Genomic DNA, 25,076 nt, shown 5'->3' on the forward strand with positions numbered 1-25,076 from the left:
GGTCCTTCCCGGATCCCTACAAGGAGGCACTTGTGCGCCCCCTCCTCAAGAAGCCTTCCCTGGACCCAGCCATTCTCAATAACTATCGACCAGTCTCCAACCTTCCCTTTATGGGGAAGGTTGTTGAGAAGGTGGTGGCGCTCCAGCTCCAGCGGTCCTTGGAAGAAGCCGATTATCTAGGTCCTCAGCAGTCAGGATTCAGGCCCAGCTACAGCATGGAAACTGCTTTGGTCGCGTTGATGGATGATCTCTGGAGGGCCCGGGACAGGGGTTTATCCTCTGTCCTGGTGCTTCTTGACCTCTCAGCGGCTTTCGATACCATTGACCATTGTATCCTTCTGCGCCGGCTGGAGGGGTTGGGAGTGGGAGGCACTGTCCTTCAGTGGTTCTCTTCCTACCTCTCTGGTCGGTTGCAGTCAGTGTTAGTGGGGGGTCAGAGGTCGACCTCTAGTTTACTCCCTTGTGGGGTGCCTCAGGGGTCGGACCTCTCCCCCCTACTATTTAATATCTACATGAAACCGCTGGGTGAGATCATCCAAGGGCATGGGGTGAGGTATCATCAGTATGCAGATGATACCCAGCTTTACATCTCCACCCCTTGTCCAGTCAGCGAAGCAGTGGAAGTGATGTGCCGGTGCCTGGAGGCTGTTGGGGTCTGGATGGATGTCAACAGACTCAAGCTCAACCCGGATAAGACAGAGTGGCTGTGGGTTTTGCCTCCCAAGGACAATTCCATCTGCCCGTCCGTCACCCTCAGAGAGGGTTCACAACTTGGGCGTCCTCCTCGATCCACAGCTCACATTAGAGAAACATCTTTCAGCTGTGGCGAGGGGGGCGTTTGCCCAGGTTCGCCTGGTGCACCAGTTGTGGCCGTATTTGGACCGGGAGTCACTGCTCACATTCACTCATGCCCTCATCACCTCGAGGCTCGACTACTGTAATGCTCTCTACATGGGGCTACCTTTTAAAAGTGTTCGGAAACTTCAGATCGTGCAGAATGCAGCTGCGAGAGCTATCATGGGCTTTCCTAAATATGCCCATGTCACACCAACACTCCGGAGTCTGCATTGGTTGCCGATCAGTTTCCGGTCACAATTCAAAGTGTTGGTTATGACCTATAAAGCCCTTCATGGCCCTGGACCAGAATATCTCCAGGACCGCCTTCTGCCGCACGAATCCCAGCAACCAGTTAGGTCCCACAGAGTTGGCCTTCTCCAGGTCCCATCAACTAAACAATGTCGTTTGGCGGGAAGAGCCTTCTCTGTGGCGGCCCCGACCCTTTCGAACCAACTCCCCCCAGATATCAGAGTTGCCCCCACCCTCCTAGCCTTTTGTAAGCTCCTTAAAACCCACCTCTGTCATCAGGCATGGGGGAATTGACATGTTCCCTCCCCCTAGGCTTATAAAATTTATGCATGGTACGTTAGTATGTATGATTGGTTTTAATTTGTGGTGTTTTTTTAAATTAACTTAAATATTAGATTTGTTTTACATTGTATTGTTATTGCTGTGAGCCGCCCCGAGTCTGCGGAGAAGGGCGGCATACAAATCTGATTAAACTTAAACTTAAACTTAAACTTCCAGGAAAGGCACCAACTTCGGTCTAAATGCACTAAAGAGTTTTAGCAAAGCAGAAATCAGGTTTTTAGGGGGCATTTTCGAACACCCCAGCTCTAATACAGCATCCATGAAGCAAGATTGAAACCCCATTAAGAATTTCCCCAAATCCTTTACTTTTATACTTGCTGTCATCAAACCCTCTAAGCTGCAAACCTATTTCCTTTTACCATACAAATGCTGTTGTCTGCTATGTAACCTCCTGAATCTAGCATCTAATAGTGGATCCTCCACTCTAATGACTCCTTCTTCATTATCTGACTCAGACTAATCCCCTACTGACATATCTGCCCCCTCTGGTGGTTCCTCGGGTTCATCCAGGTCTATTTCTCCATCCACCTCACTCTCTGCCTCAGGGTATCCAGAGGGACCTGGCTCATCCTCCTCAGAATCTGACATTACCAAAGGTAAACAAGGAGTGCTCACAACACTGTTTCTTTCTAATTCCAAGTAATAAACATTCAAGGGTGAATTCTAATTCCATGTCTATTATCTCCAGTAACTATCTATATATCATTTTCCAGAAACCCTTCACTTTGGGACAGGTTCACAGATGAAACAAGGTGCCTAACTCTTTTTTACATTTCCAGCAGTTTGGATTGGAATTTGGATAGATTTTTGCCAATCTAGAGATTCCTTTTCCCATATGGAGCCATATAAATAAGTTTCACACTACAGTCAGTCTTTGGAGTACGACAAATCACCATTTGAAGTTCAACAGATGTCCCCAAACTACATGCAACCCTGTTTCAAAGTTATGACAGTTGCAAGAGTGCCCTCGATCATTTGCCCTTCTGTTCTGTTCTTCTAATGGCCTCATCCTCTGTGCCCAGCGACTAACCATATTTCTGTCAACTGCAGATCCTCCATAAACTGTACACAAATGTTTGTGAATGTTCCCAATAGTTTCTTTCTCCGCAGTGAGAAATTCAATGATGATATGCTGCTTGTAATGTACATCACTTAAAGACGCCATTTAGAAACATTGCTGAAGCTACACTATGCGTCTGAAGAAATGCAAAATTTACACACGCACTCCTGACAATTCAAATAATGTATATCTAAAGTTTCACATTTGTACCATTACTGTAGGCAGAGAAAAGAAATGTGGTGCATTACTTTCTGGGCGACTCTCATATAAATATAGCACTTAAGAGAATTTTGTTTCTTCTAAAGCCAAACAGGAGGCAGCATGTACTGTAAAAGAAACAAAATAAAGAGCACTAACCTTAGAAGGACTACATTGTTTGACATAAAGGCGCCAATTGTGACATCTAGAAAAAAGTTTATAGTATTTAGAACAAGCATGATTTCTGGTCTGCATAAAATCAAATGAACAAAAGCAATTCAACGTTTACCAAGATCTTCTGAAATATAATTTTCCAGGACAATACATTCCTGAACATTCTCCTTACATCAATATGTAAGATATATTTTCATTCATCAAATTTACTAATGTCAAGAAATGAATAAAGGCAATCTAAATAAAGTTTGATTATTAAGTTTATAATTGTTTAATTCATCAGCCTGTTACTAACCTGCAATATGAATAGCTTCTATGTTTCCTAGAATTGATCCTAGGAAACCAAGTTTCATGATTTGTGAATATACAATTACTGTTTATCTTTTAAAAGTTCATGTCACTTACATTCCTTCATTTCTACTATTGGATTCAGATCTGTTTCACATTTAGTGTAGTCCAACCAACTTCCCCCTTTGCCCTAAATTCATTGAAAACATTTTATTTATTTATTTATTTTCTTTATTTCTCAAACGTGTTTAGGATAGTAGTAGTTTGTATAAATATAACATAAGTAAAAAAATAACAATAAAGGAGGGCAATAGAACAGTAGGACAGGGCCGGTAGGCACAGTGGTTTATCAATTTATCAATTTATTTGCATTAAACTGACAGCCATAGCCCACCTGGATAACCATTTCCATCCATATCAACTTCTCCAGAAATGGACTGGCCAAACATCTGCAACCATGGACTTAACTTCCTTCCAGATATCCTCTGCAACAAACAATTCAGAATTTAAAACTATCAAACCAATCAAAAACACAATATCTATGTTTTATACAGATAAGATTCACTACATATTTTTCTATTGATAGAATTGAGCTGATTAGTTGTGAACCATGCATTATCTCCAAGTTATACAAATGAGAAAAATGTTCATACACTGATATCAAGGCCATCATACATACTTTATTTATTCATTTAATTTATACGTTGCCTATTTCAGTGCCAAGCAATTTGATGGTTTACAACATTGTAAAGCAAAAATATTAAAGTATTAAAACATTCAACATTAAAATGAACAAAAGTTAGTTAAGCTAGGGACCACTATACAAATGGAGTGGAGCTGGGATCTTCATTAACAATCTCTCCATTAACCATATCAAGCAGAGATTATTCCATCAGGATGGCAGGCCAATTGGCAGAGCAGGTTTTGAATCCATCCCAAAAGTGCTATTTCAAAAGGCAACTGAACTTCTTGTCCTTGAAAATAATTCAGTTCTTGACCAATGGGGTCAAGATGCAAAAATGTCTACTCTCAACTAAGGTATCACAACTATACCTAATGTATTAGTACTAAACCTCCTTTGTTTGAGAAGTAATTTTTTTCTCTTTCAGAGAAGTTACATATTGGCTGTATTATATTGCATAAATCAGAAGAGAATGAAGGCATATCCCATTGAACAAATTGTTGACTTTTCTTCCTCACTTTTCCAATGCTGATGATTTACAATTCACCATTAGTTCTATAACATTACAATTAATGGGCTTGTTAGATTATATTGAAAAATAATAGTAGTGTCTTGCTACAGGGATGAACAAATAAGGACAATTAATTAAATTTAAATATACAGGAACTATCTTTGCAAGAAAGTCATTAGGTCTTTGACTTCTATTCTATTGATCCAAACGTGCAATGCAGATGTTTAGGTGTAATCACCTCTGCTCATCCACAAAACAAATCTAAGAAATCATACTGGAGAATCTTGTCCATTCTATAGGAGATTGATATTTTTTGTAAGAGATGGGAATGGAACTCTAAATAAAAAGGACAATAGCCCCATCCATCCATCCATCCATTTGACTTCTATATCACCCAATTCCAAAGGACTCGGGGAGACTTACAACAATATAAAATACAATTTATAATAAAAAGAAGTCAAATATAAATATTAAAACAATTACCCCAGTTAAAAATCCCACAATTCAAACAATCCAATCAACATATGCATAACATTCAATACAATTTGGCCAGGGAAGATGTAAAATTCATGGCCCCCAGGTCTGCCGGTAAAGCCAGGTCTTTCGAAGGCCAGCAGGGTGGGATCAGTACAGACATTGGGGGGGAGTTGGTTCAATAGAGCCAGGGTGGCTCAGAGAAGTCCCTCCTCTGCAACCCCCACCAATCTGCATTGCTTAGTTGACGGGACCTGGAGAAGGCCAACCCTGGGATGTATACAGCAGGAGACAGTCCAGTAAATAGACTGGCTCTAAGCCATGTAGGGCTTTATAAGTGATAACCAACACCTTGAATTGTGACCAGAGACTAATCAGTAGCCAGTGCAGCTCATAGAGCGTAGATATTATATGGGTGTACCAAGGTGCATAAAGGTGCATAAATCCTCCTGGTCCAAATAGGGCTGCAACTGGCCACAGCTGAGTGATGGTGATCAAGGCTCAGCTATGAATCCAGAAGGACACCCAAGTTGCAGACTTTTTCTGAGGGGGTCAAAGTTTCCCCCCCTCCCGAATGATGGACAGTCAGAGCCACTCGATCTTGTTTGGGTTGAGCCTGACCTTTTGGCTCCCATCCAGACTGTTACAGCTTCCAGGCACCTGCACATCACATCCACCACTTCACTGAATTGGCATGAGGTGAAGATGTATAACTGGGTATCATCAGTGTACTGATGATACCTCACCCAATGCTGTCAGATGACCTCACCCGGCAGCTTCATGTAAATGTTAAATAGTAGGGGGGAGAGGACAGACCTCTGCAGCACCCCACAAAGGAGAGGCCAAGAGGTGGACCTCTGCCCCCCCCCACTAACACCGAGTGTGAACTACCAGAGAGATAGGAGGACCACCGTAAAATGGTGCTTCCCACTTGCAACCCCTCCAGTCTCCAACCTGCCCTTTTGGGATAAGGTTGTTGAGAAGGTGATGGTACTCCAGTTCTGGCGGTCTTTGGATGAAGCCGATTATCTGGACCCTTTTCAGTCTAGTTTTAGGACTGATCACAGTACAAAAATCGCTTTGGTTACATTGATGGATAATCTGCGACAGATACCATGGTCAATGTTATCAAAGGCTGCTGAGAAGTCAAGAAGCATCAGGATAGAGGAATGATTCCTGCCAGAGATCATCCATCAGCATGACCAAAGTGGTTTTTGCAGTGTGAGCGGTCCTGAAACCAGACTGAAAAGGGTCCAGATAATCGGCTTCATCCAAGGATCACCGGAGCTGAAGTGCCACCACCTTCTCAACAACCTTATTCAAAAAGGGCAGGTTGGGGACTGGCCTGAAGTTCTTCAATTTGGTGGGATCCAGGAACAGTTTCTTGAGGAGAGGTCATACAACTGCTTCCTTCAGCAGCTGCGGAAACGACCCCTCACTTAAGGAAGTGATAAGCAATGCCTGGATCCAGCCATGTGCCACCTCCTGGCTGGCCGAAACTAGCCTGGAGGGTCACGGGTACAGTAAGCATATGGAGGAACTGACAGCTCCCATGGCCTTATCCATTTTATCAGGAGTTACCCGTTCAAACTCATTTCTTCCATTGTCAGATGGGAGAAGGGTGGTGGTGGAGAGGACTACAGATATAAAAGAATGAGAAGGAGGTTATAAATATTCTGGTCCAAAAAGGTATAAAGAAAATTTAGCCACTTTTGAAAATTAAGACAACAGAAAGCAGCTGGACTCCTCAAATTACATTTACACAAGAGAATGTGGGTGGTAAGAACAGAGCTATACAATACATATCCCACATACACTTGCAGGCTATTAGGATATAAAGGTTGGATAATAATTCTACACAGCTTGGAGAGCTGCAATTAAAAACCAAGGGCTGCAAAACTGAGCTTGATAGTATTTATTTAATAGAGACCATATCTGCCAGCTTCTTAAGGTATTTCAGGTGTGTCTGGGATTTTGCTGTAACATTTGCTTTGTACAGGCATCTGTAACTAAATGCATCTTTCATCATAATATACATTAGTTGTGTATTTTGTGTGTATATAAGAGAGAGAGAGAATAAGAGAGAAAATTAGAGAGAATGTGAAAGAAGGAAGGGAGGGAGGGAGGATACTTTACAAAATCAACAGCATCTAGGTGGCTTAGCAACCAGGCCCAAAACCTTTCACCCTAAGGTTACTGGTTCAAATAGATGCTAAGCAGGCAGACATTACAAATTAAACTTCTAAAAGTGTTTGATGGATTTGTGAGGCAAATAAATGTCTGACATATAGCCGGTGATGGGCTCCTACGGAACGGTCAGGAACACAGTTCCGGTAGCAAAATTTGGAGCTCCACCCCATAGCACCTAATTTGCATTGAAAGATGTTGAAACAAAATGCGTAAGCCACGCCCACAGTGTGGTAGTACAAATTTTGGTAGCCCATCACTGCTTACAGCCCTGGTCCATGTGAACATGACAAAGCAATATAATACAACCATCAGAAGCCTGAGGCAAAAAAGAAAGAATAAAATGAGATCAAAGACAAAATTGGAAAATTATGGGCAAGAACATTTTCTAAAACCCAAAAGATTGGTTGTTCTAACTGTTTGCCAATATTAATCTCCCTTTGTATAACACTCTTAATATTGCCTCAAATGTGAAAAAAAACAAACCACCATTTCCTCTCCTACTTGCAAATATCCTTAGCCAAACTAACATTATCCATCTGAATCAGTTCTGATATTTGTACGCTCCTCACCATGGAAAGAAATAATTGTCCATGCATCACAAATTATCACTTTCACATACTCTCATAAAAAGTAATTTAGCATATGTTATTGTGTTTCAAAGGAGAGTTAATGCATTCTAAAACAGTCAGAAAACAGCCGAACTAATCAGCTGCAGACTTTTCCAATGACACTAGAGGCAATCACTAACCTCTTACTTAGCATCCCTTACAAACCCTCACCCAGCAACAAAGAAAAATATTTAGATCAGTACTTTAAACAACTGGATAAAAAAACCTAAGGATTTTTTCCCCCATAAGCCCTTTCAAAAGCAAAAATGGAACACTAACCAGCTTGGGGCAAAAGACTCATATTGTGATCTAGTAAGACATATTCTGAAAAATCAATATTTATTAAAAGAAGCAGAATTGGTTTTGGCCTCTACTATTGCAGCCAAGAATCTAAGATGAAGTCAATAGAAAAACGTAGAAACATAGAAGTGTGACGGCAGAAAAAGACCTCATGGTCCATCTAGTCTGCCCTTATACTATTTTCTGTATTTTATCTTAGGATGGATATATGTTTATCCCAGGCATGTTTAAATTCAGTTACTGTGGATTTATCTACCACATCTGCTGGAAGTTTGTTCCAAGGATCTACTACTCTTTCAGTAAAATAATATTTTCTCATGTTGCTTTTGATCTTTCCCCCAACTAACTTCAGATTGTGTCCCCTTGTTCTTGTGTTCACTTTCCTATTAAAAACACTTCCCTCCTGGACCTTATTTAACCCTTTAACATATTTAAATGTTTCGGTCATGTCCCCCCTTTTCCTTCTGTCCTCCAGACTATACAGATTGAGTTCATTAAGTCTTTCCTGATACGTTTTATGCTTAAGACCTTTCACCATTCTTGTAGTCCCTCTTTGGACCCGTTTAATTTTGTCAATATCTTTTTGTAGGTGAGGTCTCCAGAACTGAACACAGTATTCCAAATGTGGTCTCACCAGCATTCTATATAGCGGGATCATAATCTCCCTCTTCCTGCAGGACTCAAGCCAAATGACTTATGGCAGAATACTAGCTGATAGGCTGGTGGGCAGAATGGACTGTCCTCTCCCTGACATTGGAGTACCTTGCTGGGACTCTAAACATACAGGCAGATTATCTAAACTGCACAACAGTTGACAACATCAAGTGGTGTCTTCTCCCCCATCTTACTTCAGGAAATGTCCCCAACTCGGGATTCTCCAGGTGGATCTATTCACCATGCACTTAAACAACAAACTACCTTATTTCTTCTCAAGGTTCCCCTTCCCGGGGGTGGAGGACACTAATGCTTTCAGGTTTGTCTGGCCCCCTGTGTTCATGTACGCATTCCCTTCTTTCCCACTAATTCCAGGATTCAAATGGTAATTGCAGAAGGAGCAGAGATAATAATGGTGGCCACTCACTGACCCTGCAGGTCATGGTTTCCAGATCTCATCAGCCACTCTGCATCTCATCCTGGAGGACTCCTCCTCAGGAATTTTCCCTCAACCAGGGATCCTGGAACATCTGGAACATCAGTGACTCCAACTAGCCACCTGGCATTTGAAGGGGCCCACTTGAGAAGTAGGAATTATTCTAAAAAAGTCATTCAGACTATGCAGGTGGCCAGGAAACAATCCACCATCAGGATTTATAATGCCACCTGGGCAACATTTGTCAAATGGTGCAAAATGCTTTGCATTGACCCTGCCTCAGCTTCTGTTTCACAGGTTCTATATTTTCTCCAGGATAGTTTGAACAGAGGCCTGGCTCATGGCCTTTTGTGAGAGCAGATTGAAACATTGTCTAAGGTACTGACTAGTGACAAGAAGACCTGTCTGTCATGCCACCCCAACATTTGAGTCTTTCTCAGAGGCGCCAGCAACTTGCATCCCACACTGGTTCACAGGTATCCTACCTGGGATCTTCCCAAGGTACTTGTAAGAGCCTCCCTTTGAGCACCTGCGGAGTACCGGTCTCAGGTATGTGATGCTCAAAGTGGTGTTCCTGGTCTCCATAATATCCGCCCTGTGTATTTTTGAATTGGAGGCCTTATCTATCAGAGCTGACCTCTGCATCTTCCACTAGGATAAGGTAACCTTAAGACTTCATTCCCAAGATCAACTCCTATTTCCACCAGGCCCAGGAGTTGGTTCTGCCGAGCTTCTGCCCTTGGCCTTCTCATGCCTTGGAGTGACAGTGGCATAAACTGGATGTACGGAGGGTCTTAAAATTTTATATCAAGCAGACAGCACCCATCAGGAGATCACAGGCTCTCTTTGTCTCTTTCCAACCCTCTTCCATGGGCACTGAGGTGTCATCCTTGATTATTGGTTGCTGGATCAGAGCGTGCATCACTAGAGTGTATCAAGCACAGTCTCTCCTGGCTTCCAGATGCATCCCTGTGCCCTCCACGAGAAGTGCAGCTACCACTGCTGTATGGACCACTCAAGCCCCTCTTGAGCATATCTACAGGGTGGTCACTTGGACCACTCACTCTCCTTTCATTAGACATTACAGATTGGACATCTTCACCTCAGCAGAGGATTCCTTTGGGAGGAGGATCTTACAACAGGTCCACTTAGCCTTTGGGGTCTCCAGACCCAACTGCTTTCTGCTGCTAGGGATACCAGGCTTTGGTATATCCCATTCCTGGACTGTTTCACAACCTTACTGGTAAAGGGGTGTTGACTTACCTGAATACCTTTTCTCAGTAAGTTGCCCAATAGTCCAGACTTGCCCTATAAATTGCTTGTGGGATTTGGAGCCGCCTTGTCTCTAATATTGGTAGAGTCTCCTTTTCAGCCATCATTTCATCGAAAATTGGGGCATGCTCAGAGACGCCTGAATGAATGGCCGGGAAAAGGCATAGATTCAGTAACTGGGCAGATCAGACTATAGCAACCCATTCCTGGACTATTGTGCAACCTACTGAGAAAAGGTGTTCAGGTAAGCCAACACCCCTTTTCTTCTGTTAGAAACATAGAAGACTGATGGCAGAAAAAAGACCTCATAATCCATCTGATCTGCCCTTATACTATTTTTTGTATTTTATCTTAGGATGGATATATGTTTATCCCAGGAATGTTTAAATTCAGTTACTGTGGATTTACCAACCATGTCTGCTGGAAGTTTGTTCCAAGGATCTACTACTCTTTCAGTAAAATAATATTTTCTCATGTTGCTTTTTATCTTTCCCCAACTAACTTCAGATTGTGTCCCCTTGTTCTTGTGTTCAATTTTGTCAATATCTTTTTGTAGGTGAGGTCTCCAGAACTGAACACAGTAGTTCAAATGTGGTCTCACCAACGCTCTATATAGTGGGATCACAATCTCCCTCTTCCTGCTTGTTATTCCTCTAGCTATGCAGCCAAGCATCCTACTTGCTTTCCCTACCGCCTGATTGCACCCATTTTGAGACTGTCAGAAATCACTACCCCTAAACCCTTCTCTTCTGAAGTTTTTGCTAACACAGAACTTCCAATACATTACTCAGATTGAGGATTCCTTTTCCCCAAGTGCATTATTTTACATTTGGAAACATTAAACTGCAGTTTCCATTGCTTTGACCATTTATCTAGTAAAGCTAAATCATTTACCATATTACAGATGCCTCCAGGAATATCAACCCTATTGCACACTTTAGAGTCATCGGCAAATAGGCAAACCTTCCCTACCAAACCTTCCCCTAAAACTTTCTAGAAAGGGACTCAGAAAGAAAATAGTAGAATAGATATTAAATCAAGTTGTTGTTTTCCTTATTTTAGCTCATAAAATCTTGTTATGACATGTTACTTATTTATAACATACCTCTATTATTTTTACCATTAATTCAAGGTGGCAAATATATCTAACACACTTTCTTCCTCCAATTTTCCCCACAACAAAAGTATGAGATGGGTTGGATTGAGAAAGAATAATTGGTTCAAAGTCACCCAGATGACTTTCTTTTATTTTTAAATTTTTTTAAATTTTTAATTTAAAACAAGATATACATATAAAAACACACAAACATAAAAGAAAAATACACATATCCAGGGTGGTTTACATACTGATTTTCGTCAGAAGCCCATACAGAGTTGTGCAGTGGTACCTCTACCTAAGAACGCCTCTACTTAAGAAGTTTTCTAGATAAGAACCGGGTGTTATATTCAAGATTTTTTTGCCTCTTCTCAAGAACCATTTTCTACTTATGAACCTGAGACTAGAAAAATTTCCCAGGAAATTTGAGAGAGTTTTTTTTTTCTCTGGGCACTTGAAGAGGGAATAAACCACTTTGTTGTGACGACTCCTTCGTGCTGCCTCCCATACATCCGGTGTGAGGTTACCTCCCGGAGCATCTGAGCATGGAAAGGCAAAAGGGGGTGCTTCACCCGGGCTGGATCAACTCAGCTTCAGCCAAACCGAGTCACCACAGTGAAGGAAAGGCACCGGCTAAAAAGCAAGCGAGTGAGAGGAGAGGGGAGCCCTTCAGCCTGGGAAGGAAAGGGAAGTAGGTAGTAGCAGCAGCAGCAGTAGCCACCTTTTGGTCAAAGGAGCGGGAGGTTCCCCCCCTCTCACCCACCTGGATTTCTCTCTCTGGTGCAGTGTATGGGAGGCAGCCTCGTGCCAGGTGTATGGGAGGCATGTGCTCCTCCTTGCCGCCTCAGAGTTCCTCTTTTTTATTTTAAGCCTTAAAGTTTTGGATTGTTTTGATTCACCTCACCTCATCTTTTTCCCTCGGCAGAGACTGTCCTCCTCCTCTTCTTCCTCCTCCTCTTCCCACCCAGATTCCAAGCTTTTATTTCTTTCCTAATGGGTTTGCATGCATTATTTGCTTTTACATTGAATCCTATGGCAAAAATTGTTTCTATTTAAGACCTGATCACGGAACAAATTAAGTTCTTAAGTAGAGGTACCACTGCATATGTTTTTACATCAAATTGGAAACATTTTTGCCTATGTCCATTGTAAATACTCAATATTTTATGAAAGAAAAAATAAATTTAGAGAATGAGAACTTGGCAGAGAATAATAATAATAATAATAAACATATGTGATCAATATTTTCAATGACTCTCACGTGTTGGGAGTATCAAGGTGGGGAGGAACTGTTAAAAACCACTATGTAGTGACAATGTTGATAGCAGATTACCGATAACAGCCCCAGTAATTTAAAGCCCTATTTCACATCTTATTGTAGGAGAAGGACTTGCAAAGCTAAGTAGGAGATGAAAAGAGGGATCAAAGAAGAATCACTACTTTAGGAACAAGTTAAGCAAATCCAACTTCCCCCCGTGATTGCTGATGACACTTATCTAACTGTAACCAGGTTCTGACCATTCCTGAGAATATTCCTATACATAGGCTTTTAGCAATAACTCAGTTAAATCATGTGTGGGCCTAGTCTTTTAAGTAATAGGCTACTTCCTAACTTTTAGATCTGTCCCAATTGCCATATTCTTGCAAATCCTTGTAACATTTAGTACTTACCATAGAATATCGAGGAATGATGCCCCCAATGTATCCATGATAAATATATACTGCTCCTGCATAGTCGTCTTCTTTAGGAGCACCAATGGCAACATCTACAAAAGGCCAAACAATATAAGAAGTGAAGGTAAATTCTTCTAGTTCTGAAGGTGATGTTTTTTTCTTCAGCCTACCTTCTTTAATACAAATATAGGAGCAACTAGGTTAGTGGCAGTGTAATTGCAGAATATTATTTCATTTCATAAACACTGGATTTCTAAAGTTAAACAAACCATCAGATTTGAATTTCACCTAATAAAAAACATGTATTTCGTTTCTGTAAATAATACCAATTATGTACAGGAGAATATTTATCCATCTCGGCTTCCTTGCAAAGCAGATCTTAGGTAATGGTAGATACATCTATGAGTTGCATAGAGAATATAATTCCCTACCACATAGCCAATTCACAGCATAATTTCAGATAAATTATTTTTCAAAATATTCAGGTCTTCAAAGTATTATGATAATGCAATTTAAGTTGGATATGGGATTCAACATACAATCTAAATGTATGATTTTTGTTGTTTTATTTTGTCTAGGCAACATACAATTAGATCATTTAAGCTAGTTCAGATTGTATTTATTAATATATTATGAAGTTGGTTAAAAATCATAACTGGAAATTTTAATCAATAGAAAAAACTACCTTTAACTAGCAGGAGCCAATTTTAGTTAATATGTCAAGGTAGATTCAGGGTTAAGTGTAAATTATTTATAAACTACCTTTTTTCATGTTCCCTTTTTTTTTCTATTCAACTCCCATTATAAGGAATTGTACAATCATTTAATCCAATTCATCTTGAAGTTGCTTATTTTCCTCTCTTTATTACTGTTTGTCTCTTTTAGACCATTTAGACTGCATTAGGGAAAATCAACTTCTTTCAAAAATCTGAGGTACAGTATTGAAAGAAATTAATTTATTTATTTCCAACACCAAAGATTTAAAAAAGGAGCTCCTGCTTTGCTATTTTACTTATTCCTACATGAGGCCCTTGGACATGCTTAGACAACAAATACTACTCTTAAGCCAAAAATACACCCCAGTGAACTTGTCTCTTCATTATATCAACAAATGATATACATGCAATTATGATAGTACAATATTATTATTATATGTACTCTATAAATACCAGATTTTTTGCTAAAGCAAGAAAAAACAAGACCTGGTGCAAAAGAAAATATAATGACCTGGAAATCCATCACCATCAATGTCCCCAAGAGATGCCATGCTTTCCCCGAAGTGTGCATTGTAGGCATTATCGCCATCCAGAACACGTTGCTCTTCCATAACTCCCTAGTAAACAGGAAATAAGTCAAGGTAAGAAAAATAGAGCCTAGTGTTGAAAGATGTGTGACCTCTGGTGCTGGAGGAATCTCATATATATGTTCTTCAGGAAACACCTGGATCATATCTGGGGTAAGATTCCTGAATGTCTGACCATATGCTTCAATCAGTGCAACTACTCAGGTATTGTAGAGAGGAGATCAGTGTAAATTTAAAAAGTACTCAATTTTTCCTGCAAAGACCAATACATGGCAAATCTAAGTTGTCAAAATACAAAACATAGAAATCTCATAAATGTCAAATCCTCCATATGCATTATTGCAAAAAGCTAAATAGCTAGCAAAATATAATGTTTCTATTCTCTTCAAATGAACAGCTAGAAGAAAATTTTAGTATATATTCAGCAAAATCTCTCATAATCACTGGAGCTGGGACAAATAAATCAGTTCAATTAGTGTTAAAACAACTGAATTTAACATGTTGATTCATCAACAGGTAATAACATTGATGTGGTGGTGCATTTTGGCACAAATGATTTGTCCCAGAGAAATGTTAATGTAGTAAAAAGAGATTTTCAATGTCTAAGCGTGGAGCTGGGCAAAATAACTGATTCAGTGATTTTCTCCGAGGTGTTACCGGTTTGTGGCCACGAGGATAAAACAACTTGCATCAGAGAGTTTAATGTGTGGTTAAGGCAGTAGTGTAAAGCTGAAGGTTTTGGCTATGTAAATCATGATGTCAGTAGGTAATCTAGTAGGGAGTTGTTTAAGAGGGATGGTTTGCATCCATCATACAGAGGTACCCAGGTGCTCGGTGAGGAGTTCAGAACTTTTTTGGGCAGGCATTTAAACTAGGCAATGAGGACAGAGATGTAACTGATGTGGATGATTTCTGTCCCCAACCAATGAGGACAAATCAGTTTCTGGAAGCTTATGAAAAGGGAGCTGCAAATAAAATAGATGTAGTTGTTGATGATAAGGGGAAAACTAATAATGAAAACAATGTTCTTCGGGTAATGTGCACAAATGCTCGAAGCTTGAGCAACAAGCTCTGTGAGTTAATGGCTATAATATCTAGAGATAATTTGGATCTGGTTGCCATAACTGAGACATGGTTTAAGGATTCTAATGAATGGGAAATATCCATACCAGGATATACACTGTATAGGAAGGATAGAATAGAGAGAAGGGGAGGTGGAGTAGCCATTTATGTTAAGGAAAGTCTAAAAACAACACTAATTGAAAATGCATGTAAAGATCTGGAGACTCTCTGGGTTTTCATGCAAAATAAAGAAGGTTCTTTCATTAGAATTGGGGTGGTCTATAGGCCTCCAGGGCAATCTGAGGAATATGACCACAAGATGGTGGATGAAATTACCCAAATGGCAGAAAAAGGGAGATATTGTGGTTATGGGTGATTTCAACATGCCCAATGTTGACTGGAATATCCCCAGGGCCCTTACATGAAAAATAAGAATATAGTAGAAGCCTTTCCAGGAGCAGCTCTGCCACAGCTGGTTAAGACACCGACTAGAGGGGAGAATATTCTAGATTTAGTCTTTACGAATGGGAATTGGGTTTCAGAGGTTAAGGTGGGAGAAAATTTAGGTTGCAATGACCATCTATGTTTGTGATTTGATGTAAAACCTAATTGTGAGCAATCCTATACTGCAACCAAAGTATTGGATTTCAGAAAAACAAATTTTAATGCAATGGGGAAATATTTAAATAATGAATTAAAGGGGAGGGATAAAATGGCAGGAGTGAGCACCCAGTGGACTGTATTAAAAAAGGCCATCTTAAAAGCCATTGGACTGTATGTAAGGAAAATAACTAAAGGTAAAAGGAAGAAGAAACCGTTATGGTTTAGCAATGATGTAAGGGCTATAGTCAATGAAAAAAAGGCTGCCTATAAGAGGTATAAAGAGTATGGAAGTATAGCTGATACAGAGGTGTATAAAATGAGACAGAAGGAGGCGAAACAGATAATATATGCTGCTAAAGCCTCAAAAGAGGAAGAAATTGCAAAATCTGTAAAGAAGGGGGACAAAACCTTCTTCAGATATATTAGTGATAGGAAGAAAAACTGCAGCATCATGAAGCTTAGTTCCAGGAATAATACATGCATTGATGGGAATAAGGAGATCGCTGACCATTTCAATAGCTACTTCTGTTCAGTTTTCTCAAAAGACACCTTACATTAAACAAGAACAGGAATTAGAAAAAATATTAGGAATCCAAACTGTCAAAAAAGTAAAATATCTGGGCATAATACTAACTAATAGATGTGGTACAATACAAAAGGATAATTATGATCCCCTTATTAAAAAAACAGAACAACAGTTAATCAGGTGGAATAAAATTCACATCTCATTATCAGGGAAGATAGCCACAATCAAAATGTCTATATTACCTAAATTTTTATATTTATTCCAGACTATCCCAATAAAATTAAACAAAAAATTTTTCACCAAAATAAACACAACTATTTCAAAATTTATCTGGGCGGGGAAAAAACCAAGGGTGAGATTTAAAGCCTTACAAGACAGGCTAACACAAGGCAGATTTGGACTACCAAACTTTCAAGCTTACTACGAAGCATTGGTCCTTTTATGGGTAAAAGAATGGATAACCCTCCAAGACCAGAGACTCCTGGCCTTGGAAGGACATAATATTCTCCAAGGATGGCATAGCTTCCTATGGAGCGAAAAAGAGAAAACTCCAGTATACTTTAGAAGCCACATGATCAGGGACTCTTTAATAAACGTTTGGTTAAGAATTAAAAAAGAACACTACTGCAAAATCCCAAGATGGTACTCCAGCCTTGAAGCACTTAGACACCCTAACCTATTTCAAACTCAAAAAGTACTGAATTATAATCACACACTAGATGAGAAAGGGGGTATAAAATCTAGACAACAACTACGAAACCAAAATATTGATATTGACTGGTGGTCCTACGCCCAAATTTTGACGAAATGGAATAAAGACAAAAAGAAAGAAGGAATCCAAGAAAAAGATAGTATAATTGATAAAATATTATTAGGATATGGGAAAAAATTTATAACCAAAATGTATAATTATATAATGGGGTACACTATGGAAACTGAATTAGTAAAAGAAAATATGATCACCTGGGCCAAAAACATAGGTCATAGCATTTATATTGAACAATGGGAACAAATGTGGAGAAACCTGAAAATTACTAAATCAGTTCCGTATAAAGAAAATCTACAAAAAATGTTTTATAGATGGCACTTATCACCAACGAGACTGGCCAAGATCTACCCCAACATAAAACCAAACTGTTGGAGATGCAATAGCAAAGCCGGAACCTTCTTTCATCTATGGTGGACATGCTCTCCCATAAAAAAACTATGGAAAAAAAATCAAATATGGATACAACAAATCACAGCAATCTCATTAAAACTTACACCAGAAATATTCCTCCTGAGCATAATGGATTCGAAAAATAAAAAAGAAGACACATACCTAATACAACACATAATTACAGCTACAAGAATCACAATAGCACAAAATTGGAAAAGAGACAATACACCAAATGAAAGAGAAATTATTAAAAAAAATTATGATTGTGCAGAAATGGATAGGCTCACCCAAAAACTTAAAAATAAAGAAGATTCGAGATTCTATAAGAATTGGGAAAATTTTTACGACTGGGTAAAAAATAAAAAACAAATGGAGAAAGGAAAGAAAAACAAGGAAATAATATAAAATGTGTATTAAAATATATTAATGGATAGCGTAGAAATGGCTATACAAAACGTAAATCTCTGAATGGTTATATCGGATTATTATGAATATTTTGATCAATCCAATACGATCTCTTCTCAAGTGTAATTTAGAAATGTATTGATAAAAATAAAATAACAACAAAACCGCGGCAACCATATGCCGCCCAATTAACAATCTAAACTTTTTTAGAACTATCATAGTTCAGTGGGGGGAAGGGGATGGGAGGAAGACCCAGAAGACTTAAAGGATAACGAACTATAAAGATATCGTATTTCAACCATAATAGGTTATGATTCTGATATGTATATTGATTAGACAAAGTGTAACTGAATAGAATAATCATATTATGCCCGGGGGTATATGTTATCATAATGTTATCAATTAAGATGCATCTTCCTCCCTTTGTATATAACTCTTTGTAAATTAATAAAAATTATTTTTTTAAAAAAAAAATACTATAGATCAGGGGTCCCCAAACCTTTTACACAGGGGCCAGTTCACTGTCCCTCAGACTGTTGGAGTGCCGGACTATAAAAAAACCCTATGAACAAATCCCTATGCACACTGCACATACCTTATTTAAAGTAAAAAAACAAAATGGGAACAAATACAATATTTAAAATAAAGAAGAAGTAATAAGTAATTAAGTAATTAATAATTAAGTAATAAAGTAATTTATACTTCTTTATTAACAAGTAAATTTAAACTTAAATCAACAAACTCCCTCCATTTCTCCTTCCTTCCTTCCTTCCCTCCTTCCTCTCCACTTTTCTCTTCGCTCTTCCTTTTCTCTCATTTGCTTCATTTTCCTCTCCCTCATTCTTTCCCTCCATCATTTTCTCATTTTTCTCTTCCTTTCTCTCTCTCTTTCCATCTCTCCCTCTTCCTTTCTCTCTCCCTCTCTCCCTCTTTCTCTCTCTCTCTTTCTTTTTTCTCTCTTTCTCTTTCTCTCTTTCTTGCTTTCTTTCTCTCTCTTCTCTTTCTCTTACTCACTCTCTTTCTAACTCTCCCTCTATGTATCTCTCACATTCTCCCTCTCCCCCTCTCTTTATTTCTCCCTTTCTCTCTCTCCCGTTCTATCTCTCCTCTTCCTTTCTCTCTCCCTCTCTATTTCTCCCTCTTTCTCTCTCTCTCTCCCTCCCTTTCTCTCTCTCTCTTTCGCTCTCTTTTCTTTCTCTCTCTTTCTCTCACACTCTCTTTCTATCTCTCCATCTTTGTATCTCTCCCTCTTTCTCTCTCTCTACCTTTCTTTCTCTTTCTCTCTCTCTTGCTTTCTTTCTCTTCTCTCTTTCTCTGACTCCCTCTTTGTATCTCTCTTTCTCTCTCTCTCTCTCCTCTTCCTTTCTCTCTCCCTCTTTTTCTCTCTCCCTTTCTATCTCTCTCTCCCACTCGTTCTCCCCCTTTCTCTCTCTTCCTTCCTTTCCTCCCTCCCTCCCCTCACGCCTTCCTCTCCATTTATCTTTCCCTTTTCTTTCTTTTGGTCCACTTCTCTCTCTTTCTGCTTCTCTGGCAGGCACCGCCTCCGTGCCCTCCCCTTCGCTCTGCCCCCATGGCAGCTGCCATTGGTGCAGCGACAGTGGCGGCTCCTCTCGTACCAGGCCCCACCAGCGGATGCTGCTTTCCACGCAACTCTAGCCTTCTTCTGCCCCGGCCGGCGCGGCCACCTCGTGGCTATTTGCAAACCCCTGACCTCCCCCGCCTCCCCCCCATGGCACAAGGTTAGAACACCTCCACTTCTCTCTCTCTCCGCTTCTCCAGCGGGCACTGCTTCCACACCCTCCCCTTCACTCTGCCCCCACAGCAGCTGCCATTGGTGCAGTGACAGCGGCGGCTCCTCTCGGACTAGGCCCCACCAGCGGGTGCCGCTTTCTGCGCAACTCCAGTCTTCTCTCGCCCCGGCCGGCAGGGCCACCTCGCTGCTGACACAGGTGGCACGGACCGCCCTCTCCCCCTTCAGGGCCTCTTTGACAGCCCTTCCTGGCAGAGGCGCCGTGTCTGCCTTCCCAACAGCTCCTGCCACCGTCGTGCAACTCTGCTCACCCGAAGCCTGGTGTTGACATTGGAGAGCGGGCTTCAGGCTCTCGGCATCAGCGACTGCCACGGGGCCATTGTTGTTGTTATTGTGGTGTCTGCCCTGTGCCAGCCAGCAAAGCTGCTTTCCCGGGCACCCAGCTTTGCTGGCTGGCACAGGGCAGCCGCCGCGACAACAACGGCCCCATGGAAGCCGCTGATGCTGAGAGCCTGAAGCCCGCTCTCCAGTGTCAATGCCAGGCTTCAGGTGAGCAGAGCAGATGGATATAGCATTGCTTCCAGCTGTATGGATTCAGCTCCAGTGATCTTAGAAGCCGATGTCTTAGAAGAACTTGAACGATTAAAGATAAATAAGGCAATGGGTCCAGATGGCATCCACCCCAGAGGATTTGTTTAACCAATCCCTGTTAACAGGATATGTTCCTATGGATTGGAGAATGGCCAGTGTTGTGCCAATCCACAAGAAGGGCAATAGAGAAGAACCTGGTAACTACAGGCCAGTTAGCGTGACACCAGTTATAGTTAAAATGATGGAGACTCTACTCAAAAAGAGGATAAATCAGCACCTAAAAACCAATAACTTATTGGACCCAAATCAGCATGGCTTTACTGAAGGCAAATCATGTCAGACTAGTCTCATTGATTTATTTGACTATGTCACAAAGGTGTTGGATGAAGATGGTGCCATGGATATTGCCTATCTGGACTTCAGCAAAGCCTTTGATATGGTTCCACATAAAGAGCCGATAGATAAAATAGTGAAGATTCGACTTAATCTCTGGATAGTTCAGTGGATTTGCAGCTGGCTGAAGCATAGACATCAGAGAGTTATTGTTAATGACAAGTATTCTGAGCAGAGACAAGTTACAAGCGGTGTGCCACAAGGGTCTCTTATGGGTCATATTCTTTTTAATATGTTTGTGAGTGACATAGGGGAAGGTTTGGTAGGGAAGGTTTGCCTATTTGTCAATGACTCTAAAGTGTGCAATAGGGTTGATGTTCCTGGAGGCGTCTGTAATATGGTAAACGATTTAGCTTTACTAGGTAAATGGTCAAAGCAATGGAAACTGCAGTTTAATGTTTACAAATGTAAAATAATGCACTTGGGGAAAAGGAATCCTCAATCTGAGTATTGTATTGGCAGTTCTGTGTTAGCAAAAACTTCAGAAGAGAAGGATTTAGGGGTAGCGATTTCTGACAGTCTCAAAATGGGTGAGCAGTATGGTTGGGCGGTAGGAAAAGCAAGTAGGATGCTTGGCTGCATAGCTAGAGGTATAACAAGCAGGAAGAGGGAGATTGTGATCCCACTATATAGAGCGCTGGTGAGACCACATTTGGACTACTGTGTTCAGTTCTGGAGACCTCACCTACAAAAAGATATTGACAAAATTGAACACAAGAACAAGGGGACACAATCTGAAGTTAGTTGGGGAAAGATAAAAAGCAACATGAGAAAATATTATTTTACTGAAAGAGCAGACATGGTTGGTAAATCCACAGTAACTGAATTTAAACATTCCTGTGATAAACATATATCCATCCTAAGATAAAATACAAAAAATAGTATAAGGGCAGATCAGATGGATTATGAGGTCTTTTTTCTGCCATCAGTCTTCTATGTTTCTAACAGAAGAAAAGGGGTGTTGGCTTACCTGAACACCTTTTCTCAGTAGGTTGCACAATAGTCCAGGAATGGGTTGCTATAGTCTGATCTGCCCAGTTACTGAATCTATGCCTTTTCCCGGCCATTCATTCAGGCGTCTCTGAGCATGCCCCAATTTTCGATGAAATGATGGCTGAAAAGGAGACTCTACCAATATTAGAGACAAGGCGGCTCCAAATCCCACAAGCAATTTATAGGGCAAGTCTGGACTATTGGGCAACTTACTGAGAAAAGGTATTCAGGTAAGCCAACACCCCTTTACCAGTAAGGTTGTAAAACAGTCCAGGAATGGGATATACCAAAGCCTGGTATCCCTAACAGCAGAAAGCAGTTGGGTCTGGAGACCCCAAAGGCTAAGTGGACCTGTTGTAAGATCCTCCTCCCAAAGGAATCCTCTGCTGAGGTGAAGATGTCCAATCTGTAATGTCTAATGAAAGGAGAGTGAGTGGTCCAAGTGACCACCCTGTAGATATGCTCAAGAGGGGCTTGAGTGGTCCATACAGCAGTGGTAGCTGCACTTCTCGTGGAGGGCACAGTGATGCATCTGGAAGCCAGGAGAGACTGTGCTTGATACACTCTAGTGATGCACGCTCTGATCCAGCAACCAATAATCAAGGATGACACCTCAGTGCCCATGGAAGAGGGTTGGAAAGAGACAAAGATAGCCTGTGATCTCCTGATGGGTGCTGTCTGCTTGATATAAAATTTTAAGACCCTCCGTACATCCAGTTTATGCCACTGTCACTCCAAGGCATGAGAAGGCCAAGGGCAGAAGCTCGGCAGAACCAACTCCTGGGCCTGGTGGAAATAGGAGTTGATCTTGGGAATTAAGTCTTAAGGTTACCTTATCCTAGTGGAAGATGCAGAGGTCAGCTCTGATAGATAAGGCCTCCAATTCAAAAATACACAGGGCGGATATTATGGAGACCAGGAACACCACTTTGAGCATCACATACCTGAGACCGGTACTCCGCAGGTGCTCAAAGGGAGGCTCTTACAAGTACCTTGGGAAGATCCCAGGTAGGATACCTGCGAACCAGTATGGGATGCAAGTTGCTGGCGCCTCTGAGAAAGACTCAAATGTTGGGGTGGCATGACAGACAGGTCTTCTTGTCACCAGTCAGTACCTTAGACAATGTTTCAATCTGCTCTCACAAAAGGCCATGAGCCAGGCCTCTGTTCAAACTATCCTGGAGGACATATAGAACCTGTGAAACAGAAGCTGAGGCAGGGTCAATGCAAAGCATTTTGCACCATTTGACAAATGTTGCCCAGGTGGCATTATAAATCCTGATGGTGGATTGTTTCCTGGCCACCTGCATAGTCTGAATGACTTTTTTAGAATAATTCCTACTTCTCAAGTGGGCCCCTTCAAATGCCAGGTGGCTAGTTGGAGTCACTGATGCTCCAGATGTTCCAGGATCCCTGGTTGAGGGAAAATTCCTGAGGAGGAGTCCTCCAGGATGAGATGCAGAGTGGCTGATGAGATCTGGAAACCATGACCTGCAGGGTCAGTGAGTGGCCACCATTATTATCTCTGCTCCTTCTGCAATTACCATTTGAATCCTGGAATTAGTGGGAAAGAAGGGAATGCGTACATGAACACAGGGGGCCAGACAAACCTGAAAGCATTAGTGTCCTCCACCCCCGGGAAGGGGAACCTTGAGAAGAAATAAGGTAGTTTGTTGTTTAAGTGCATGGTGAATAGATCCACCTGGAGAATCCCGAGTTGGGGACATTTCCTGAAGTAAGATGGGGGAGAAGACACCACTTGATGTTGTCAACTGTTGTGCAGTTTAGATAATCTGCCTGTATGTTTAGAGTCCCAGCAAGGTACTCCAATGTCAGGGAGAGGACAGTCCATTCTGCCCACCAGCCTATCAGCTAGTATTCTGCCATAAGTCATTTGGCTTGAGTCCTGCCCTGCTGGTAGAGATGAGCCTTTGCCGAGACCTGTATTTACACAAGACATGATGTCCTAGAATTGGTTCTGAAAGTGCAGTAGGGCCAGGTGAATTGCCCATAGTTTGAGACAATTTATGTTGTTGGCTAAGTCTTGCACAAACCAGCATCCCTGGGCTGCCCAGGTAACCCTCCCCATCCATCTGAAGAGACATGCATCAGATGTGACAATCACTCAGTCTAGTTCCATGAATAAGCTCTCCTTGGTGACATCTGGGGAGGTCCACCAGTGGAGTGACCTCCTGATTTCTAAAGGGACCCTAACCTGGGAGTAGGAATGAGCTGTCTTTGCCTGCTGATATGGCAGCAAGAACTACTGGAGGATTCTCATGTGGAAACAAGCCCAGAGCACTATTTGGATGTAGGACATCATTTTCCCCAAGACTTAGGAGAGGGTGGCTAAGGGAATCCTGGGTGCTGCAGAATATGATCCACTAGATTCCTGATGCTGTCTTGTCTGTCCTGAGATAAGAATACTTGACCAAAGGTGGTGTCTATAATGGTCCCTAGGTGAATCAGCCTGGTGGATGGGTCCAAGTGGCTCTTTTGGAAGTTTATAAGAAACACATGATCTTGCAGGGTTCAGATGATCAATTCAAGATCCCCTTGTGCCCTGATGAGGGAGGGAGCCTGCACCAAGATGTCATCCAGGTAGCATTACAGTCCCACTTGGACATGTCTCAGGTGAGTTGCAATAGTGGCCAGGACCTTTGTGAAACACTTTGAGCCAAGGTGTGCTCGAAGGGAAGAACTTAATAATGCAGATGTCTGCCTGCATAACTGAACCTCATAAATTTGCGGTGTTCTGGCAGGACTGGGATGTGGAAGTATGCCTCTGAGAGGTCTATGGATGCCAGGAACTTCCCAGGCCTAATTCCCTGGAGGATAGACACTAGGGAACTCATCTTGAACCTCTTGTAAACCAGATGTGTGTTGTGGATCTTGAGATCCAGGATTGCTCTCAATCCTCCCAAAGACTTCGGTATTGAGTAAAATCCTTGTCTCCACTGGTCCTCTGGAAGGATGTCTATGGCTTGAATGTCCAAGAGGTGTTTGATGGCTTGTTCCATGAGGCCTCGTTTGGTGCTATTGCTGGAGACAGGGCACTGTTTGAAGCAATTTGGTGAGAGGAAGAGAAACTCCAAGGATAGGCCAAATTGGACAGTGTTCAACACCCAATTGTTGGTGGTTGTTAACAGCCACTCGTCTACAAAGATGTGCAGATAGCCCCCTATGGAGGCTGCCAAGTCATTTTTGTTTACATAACTGGCAGGAGATGGAACTATGAAATGACTG

The 25,076-nt window shown here is 41.4% G+C and overlaps 1 protein-coding gene across 1 annotated transcript in view; it reads right to left on the minus strand.

The window, feature by feature from the left end:
• Window positions 1–25,076, minus strand: part of ITGA9 (integrin subunit alpha 9) — a 953,395-nt gene that overhangs the window by 622,111 nt on the left and 306,208 nt on the right. The window contains exons 10-13 of the mRNA XM_070726333.1: window positions 14,273–14,378; window positions 13,043–13,137; window positions 3,543–3,633; window positions 2,846–2,891 (exon numbers count right to left, since the gene is read on the minus strand). Coding sequence (XP_070582434.1) covers window positions 2,846–2,891; window positions 3,543–3,633; window positions 13,043–13,137; window positions 14,273–14,378 — 338 coding nt within the window. The remainder of the gene's footprint in view (window positions 1–2,845; window positions 2,892–3,542; window positions 3,634–13,042; window positions 13,138–14,272; window positions 14,379–25,076) is intronic.

Source organism: Erythrolamprus reginae, chromosome Z (assembly GCF_031021105.1).
Source record: "Erythrolamprus reginae isolate rEryReg1 chromosome Z, rEryReg1.hap1, whole genome shotgun sequence".
NCBI classification, from domain to species: domain Eukaryota; kingdom Metazoa; phylum Chordata; class Lepidosauria; order Squamata; family Dipsadidae; genus Erythrolamprus; species Erythrolamprus reginae.